At 33.8% G+C, this 7013-nt stretch overlaps 1 protein-coding gene across 1 annotated transcript; it reads left to right on the forward strand.

Annotated features, from left to right (window-relative positions):
* Nucleotides 1-4268: 4268 nt before the first annotated feature.
* LOC131652820 (hypersensitive-induced response protein-like protein 2) lies at nucleotides 4269-6570 on the forward strand. Its single transcript, XM_058922802.1, has 5 exons — nucleotides 4269-4408; nucleotides 5012-5209; nucleotides 5435-5555; nucleotides 5724-5912; nucleotides 6064-6570. Exons 2-5 carry the CDS (start codon nucleotides 5021-5023, stop codon nucleotides 6423-6425), a joined length of 861 nt encoding a protein of 286 aa, XP_058778785.1. The 5' UTR covers nucleotides 4269-4408; nucleotides 5012-5020; the 3' UTR covers nucleotides 6426-6570.
* The last annotated feature ends 443 nt before the right edge of the window (nucleotides 6571-7013 follow it).

Below are 7013 nucleotides of genomic sequence, written 5' to 3' on the forward strand. Positions count from 1 at the left end.
GAGGATGACCTAGTGTATAAAGAAGTTGTTCTATCCGTACAGCAGGAAAATCTACAACCTAACTAGTAGGGCCATATCGCATATTCTAGAAGCTCCCTCATAGGTACTACAAGTTGCAGAAGATGGAAGGAACGCTTTTTCCCAGAACTTGAAATGCTTTCCATCATAAATATTGTTACTGTTAAATTATTTGTAATTTCCTAATAAACATTTGAATTATGTACCTGTGAAAAGTTTCTTGAATGTTTATGACCAACAAGGATATTTATCTAAATACTTTATATGTTGGACTTCACGGCCAAGATCCTTATCGCCCCTTGAGGAAATATTTGATGAATTTCACGGCAAAATCCTTACCGCTTCTTGAGGCAATATTTACTGGACTTCATAAACGAAGATCCTTGTTTCCCCTTTTAAAGCAATACTTGATGGACTTTATAGCGAAGAGTATTTCCGCCCCTCAGGGAAATACAAATAAGCTAACCAACGTCTATCCTTAGGAACTTATGGTCTCATCAACCTGGCCATATATAAACTTTTCCTAAGAGACTCAAGTTCCTCAGGCTAGTTAAATATGAACTAGGTTATGGTCTCATCAACTAGGTTATATATGAACTTTCCCTAAGGGACTTAGATTCCACATGATAATTAAACTGTCACATGAGGAGCTTAGTGTTTCCTCAGGCGGGATCAGATGAAGAAATCATGCCTCAGTGGCGCGACCGAATTCTGGCCTAAGAAACTTGATCACAGGTATTTTTTTAGGGCTTGAAAAAAGTCCTGCCTAAGAGGTCCAACACCTTGCGTGAGGGATTTATGGTCTCATTAATAGGGCCACATATGAATGTTGTCTAAAGGACTTAGATTCCCCGGGCTAATTAAACTCTTGCCTAAGGGATTTAGTGTTTTCTCGAGTAGGATGAGACAAAGAAATAATGCCTAAGAGGCATGGCCGAATTTTGGCCTAAGAGACTTCATCAGAGGACTTGTCCGAAGGTTTGATAAAAGTCCCGCCCAAGAGGTACAATGCTTCACCTGAGAGACTTGAAGTCTCATCATCCGGGATAAATTAAAACTTTGTTTAAGAAACTTAGACCTCTCGAGCTAATTAATGTTTCACCTAAGGGACTTAGTGTTTCAATGGGCGGGATCAGACAAAGAAATCACACCTAAGAGGCGCGACTGAAGTTTGGGATAGGAGACTTGATCACAAGTTTTTCCGAAGGGCTTGATAGAAGTCATGCTCGACAGGTCAAACGCCTCACCTAAGGGACTTATGGTATCATTAGCCAGACTACATATGATTTTTCTTGAGGGACTAAGTGTTTCCTCGGGCGGGACCAGACAAAGAAATCACGCCTAAGAGGCACAACCGAAGTATTTCCTAAGAGACTTGATCATAGGTCTTGCCTGAGGGCTTGATAGAAGTCTCACCTTAGAGGTTTAACGCCTCGCCTGAGGGACTTGCGGTATCATCAACTGAGCAAATATAAATTTTTCTGAGGGACTTAGTGTTTTATCGGGCGGAATCAGACAAATAAATCATGCCTAAGAGGCGCGACCGAAGCCTGGCCTAATATACTTGATCACAAATAGGATGGAAATATGCCTAGCCTTAGAAGGCCTGAGCCTGACCTACAATAAATTTAAAAGGGCTGAATCTGACCTATGGCCTATTATAGGCTATTTTTTATGGCCTGATTTGACCTTTATAAAAGCTTGGTCTGGCCTAAAAGCCCATTTAAAAGCCTAAAACATCTATTAATCAAACATATGAGTTCAGAGAAGAAACCTAATTGGTTGCAGTTGAGACTTGGAGACCTCTCTCACAAATCTTTAATAAATGTTATAATCTTTTTTTTTATCGAATTAATGTGATAATCTTATTTTTTTTATATCGAATAAATGTGATAATTCTTTTTGTTTAATGATCATAATTTCTTTCTTACATATGAATAAATAGGATGCCACAAATTTGAATTTATGGCATTGCAATCAGAAGTCTCTGCAGTAAGAGGTAGGAATAAGTTGAACTGTTTGATTCACATTTTAAAATATATATTTTTCATATAAATATAGTATTTTGTAATTATTTTAATTATTATCTTGTTATAATAAAAAAATAACAAAATATAAAATTATTTATTGAGCTATATAGCAATTTTAAAAACTTAATAAAATACATTTTTTTAAAGTTTTGAAATAAAATAGTTTTCTCTTTCGGGGGTATGAATAATTATTTACACATCCGAAAGAGTCTGTCATTTTATTTGGTTGTTGCATCATGATGGGTTGCTCACAAACATGAAGAACCATGGCATGGGGCTTGGGAGTGCCATGTGAAATTTTTGTGGAGATGTTGAAGAAGATACTTTGCATGTCCTACGGGACTGCCATCTTGCAGTTGCGGTATGGCCATCTGCGGTTCACACTAACAATTGTGCTCTTTTTTTGCAGGTGATCTGAAACAATAGATCCATAGTAACATGCAACATGACATGGGGTGGAATAATGATAAAAACTTGGAGGTTTTTTGGGCCACTGCTTGCCATAATCTATGGAAGTGGCGCAACAATGAGATTCATGGCGATCATTTTCAAAGGCCTTTTTGCATGCTTTCGCATATCAACAAGTGGGTTCATGATTTTGAGAGTGTGAGAGCTGCTAGGAGCATAACTACCACGCATAATAGAGAATTAAGATTAATCACGTGAAAAGTGCCTTCGACTGGATGGGTGAGGCTAAATATCGATGGAGCCAGAGCAAGAAGAGAAATTCGAGTTGCGGAGGAATTATCAGAGGCGACCAAGGGGAGTGGCTTGGAGGTTTCACAAAATATATTGGAATGTGTAGTGTATATATCTTGCAAAGTTGTGGGGCGTGTATGAAGGTTTTTAGATTATTGACAGACTTGGTTTCAATCAGGTTGAGATTGAGATTGACTCTCAACAAGTAGTTCATGATATCGATGCTATTACCCCAAACAACATGTCGGGTAGAAATATGTTACTCAGGGCCAACTTCCTCAAGCTACATGATGAGATCATCATCTGCTACGTCTATCGTGAAACTAACAGGTGTGTTGATGCTTTAGTGAAGAATGAAATTTTGCTTCTGAAAATCTTTTGTAATTTTGAAGATTGTCATTCCTTCATTAATCACTTAGTTTATAGTGATAAGTTGAGGAATCCAACTTCCCGTCTAGCTTTGTTGTAGTTGTCCTTTTCTTGGGCTTCGACCCCCTTATAATAAAATATTAAAAAAAAAATTCAAGTTGGTTAAAGATAAGATCAGATTTTTTAAATTATAGATCAAACTTGTTTTAAAAAAAAAAAAAAACTTTGACAAATGGTCAAACTCAAATTTTAATTTTTCAAAATAAAAATAAATATAAGTAATTTAAACAAATTTTAACATGATCCAATCTACTCTAAGACACAGATCCAAAAATTTTATGGACACTGATCTTATGGACACGGATCCAAAAATTTTAACTTGTAAAATTAATTTTATATGTAAATTTATAACATTAAGAAAAGAGTTAAAAGGTAGTGCACTGACAGTGTAAAATAATTTTACACGGTCATTGAATAGAAAATCATAAATGTGTCATATCATTAAGCTTTTTATAAATAAAAAATGATTTAATTTGATACATGAGTGGTGATTGGTTGATAGTCAGTGCATCACATATTTTCTCTTAAGAAAAGAGTTAAAAGGTAGTACACCGACAGTGTAAAATAATTTTACACTGTCATTCAATAGAAAATCATAAATGTGTCATATCATTAAGTTTTTTTTAAATAAAAAATGATTTAATTGGACACATGAATGGTGATTGGTTGACAGTGTAAAAATATTTTATACTGTCAGTGCATCACATATTTTCTCTTAAGAAAAAAGTTAAAAGATAGTGCACCGACAGCAATGTAAAATAATTTTACACTGTCATCCAATAAAAAATCATAAATATGTCATATCATTAAATTGTTTTAAATAAAAAAATGATTTAATTGGATAATGGGTGGTGATTGGTTATTATTTATAAATAAATATCATATTTACTTTTAAAACTCCTAATATAATAGAATTATAAATGTTTAAATAAAAAATAACTGTTATTCCATATTTACATAATTAATAATTTTTTAATTTGTAATTTTTTTTCTCTTTTTTAAACTAAAATTAAGTTTAAAAAAACAATATTCTGTTATTTTACACGTATAAACATTTAAAAAAATCGAACATTGGAACGTAAAAACAAAAACATCGTTTTCATAACTGAAAGATTCGAATCAATTGCTTCTTGAAATTGGTTACTGTGCTTTTTCGTGTATATATAAGAATCACCATATTTTGCATTACTCATAACTTTCAAATTTTATCTCTCTCTAGCTGCAACTACAAGGTGAATGTTTCTCTATTTATTTTCTTTTTTAATTTTGTTTGTCAAAATTGAATCACTGATTTTCTTGAATTTAGGGTTTTTTATATTAAAAGGGTTGTTTTGTTTTTGTGTTTGATTTCTGGGATCATATCATAATTGTTTCTTTTCAATTGTTGTTGTGAAATTTAAATCTGAATTTGAATTTATTGAAACTGGTTTTTTTTTTTTGAAGTGTTGGTATTTGAATTTTGTTCTGATACTGTTTGATTAGAGATTTTAATGTTAAATACTAGTACCTGTTTCTTTTGTTTCTCTTTATTTGGAGTAGAAACTAGAATTGGATTGTTGAAAAAGTAAAATTTTGATTCAGTTTTGTAAATAAATTTCTTAGGCTTGTGATTTGACCTGTTAATTAGTACTTTTGATCTTATCTGAAAAACCTGTTAAAAGATTAACATATGAAAATTAGCTTGTCATGCAATAAGCACTTATTAGATTAACTTTTGATGTTATGAATATATATTGAATAAGTGCTTTAGTTTAGTTGTTTACCCAAACATGTCTTATATCTCTATCTCTAGGGGAAGTATAATTTAATTGATGAGTAGTGATTTTCCTTTGCAGGATTGAAAGATGGGTCAATGTTTGGGATGTTACCAAGTGGACCAGTCCAATGTTGCTATAAAGGAGCAATTTGGAAAATTTGTTGATGTCTTGGAACCTGGATGTCATTGTTTGCCTTGGTGTTTTGGTTACCAGATAGCCGGTGGATTATCGCTTCGTGTGCAGCAACTTGATGTTAAATGCGAGACGAAAACAAAGGTCCTTTTATTACTCTACCTATTATGCTTTGTGATTAATTTTCTTGTTTGGATTTATGCTTCAGGAAATTTCACTTTTCACTTCTAACAAACCATTTTTACTTTAAGATTAAGGAAACATAATATTGTTAAATCTGTGCTTTCTTAAGGTGGTTGGATATTGAGCATGTGATTTTTACTATGAGATATTGTGTTAGTATCTGACTGTTATGAACCTATTTTTTAGGATAATGTCTTTGTGAATGTGGTTGCATCAGTCCAATACCGAGCGGTGGCTGACAAGGCGACTGATGCCTTTTATAAGCTCACCAACACAAGGGAACAGATCCAATCCTATGTTTTTGATGGTATGTCTATAGAAGTGATTTTTCTGCTCCGTTCCATTATTGACATTTGTATTCTCAAATAGCGCCTATAGCGTAGCCCAATTTTAAAAAATGCTACTGTCCCACGATACGTGATTTACTGCAAAGTGTTGTCAAATGGTTGCTTATCATATTTTTGCATTGTTTCAGTGATAAGGGCCAGTGTGCCAAAGTTGGAGCTGGATGCTGTCTTTGAGCAGAAGAATGATATAGCAAAATCTGTTGAAGATGAACTTGAGAAAGCAATGTCGACCTACGGTTACGAGATAGTCCAGACTCTCATTGTTGATATCGAGCCTGATGTTAATGTCAAGAGAGCAATGAATGAGATTAATGCAGGTAATATATTCTAGCTTATGTTCCTTAAAAAAAACATTTTGCTTAATAAAGCACTTATATGATAAGCACTTATACTATAAACGGTAAAATTTTGATTGATCGTAGCAGTTATTGTTATATTCTAATCCTTTTTTTGCGATATCATCAACAGCTGCAAGAATGAGGTTGGCTGCAAACGAGAAAGCTGAAGCAGAGAAGATATTACAGATCAAGAAAGCTGAAGGAGAAGCCCAGTCCAGGTACCTATCAGGGCTTGGTATAGCTCGTCAACGTCAAGCCATTGTGGACGGATTGAGGGAAAGTGTCCTCGCATTCTCTGATAATGTACCTGGGACGTCGGCGAAAGATGTCATGGACATGGTGTTGGTGACTCAATACTTTGACACCATGAAGGAAATTGGAGCGTCATCGAAATCTACATCTGTGTTCATACCACATGGTCCTGGTGCTGTTAGAGACATTGCTGTGCAGATTAGGGATGGTCTCCTTCAGGGAAATGCTGCCAATTTATAAGAGATTTTGGAGATATAATAAGTGCTTCTTATGGTTGAATTATATTTGCATTATTATTCTTACATTGTAAATGAAATTGATAAGAAATATAGGACTCGCCTTGTAGTCAAAGGTTTTAAACAAAGAGATAACTGAGATTTCTTTACATTTTCCCGATTATAAGTATAACATTTATTATGATTTTTCATTTCACTTGCCACTATTTATTACTTAGAGGTACATGAGATGGATATTAAAATTAATTTTTAAAATAGTGACACGGAAGAAGAGATTTTCATGGAACAATATGAAGATTGTAGTTCATGTAGAAGAAACTAAGGTCTTTGAGTTAGTTAAGTATATGTATGATGGCATGAGCTAGTTAAGTCTGTCTTTGAGTTAGTTAAGTCTATGTATGGCCTTAAAAAAACTCATAAACAATGGCATACGCTAGTGAAGTCTATGTATGGTCTTAAAAAACTCCTAAACAATGGCATGACAATTTCCTAACGGTTTTAAAGTAAATGAAAATGACGAGGGCATTTACCACGAGTTTGGAATTTGAATTATGAACGTATCTATGCAAACAACTTGTTCATATTTAGCCAT

This window comes from Vicia villosa, linkage group LG2 (assembly GCF_029867415.1).
Source record: "Vicia villosa cultivar HV-30 ecotype Madison, WI linkage group LG2, Vvil1.0, whole genome shotgun sequence".
In the NCBI taxonomy this organism is placed as follows: Eukaryota; Viridiplantae; Streptophyta; class Magnoliopsida; order Fabales; family Fabaceae; genus Vicia; species Vicia villosa.

What these genes read in the sequence shown, in the direction of transcription:
- LOC131652820 (XM_058922802.1), top strand. Translation starts at nt 5,021, where the DNA reads ATGGGTCAATGTTTGGGATGTTACCAAGTGGACCAGTCCAATGTTGCT. An exon ending in CCAATCCTATGTTTTTGATG is followed by an intron (nt 5,556 to 5,723) that starts GTATGTCTATAG and finishes GCATTGTTTCAG; the next exon opens with TGATAAGGGCCAGTGTGCCA. An exon ending in AATGAATGAGATTAATGCAG is followed by an intron (nt 5,913 to 6,063) that starts GTAATATATTCT and finishes TATCATCAACAG; the next exon opens with CTGCAAGAATGAGGTTGGCT.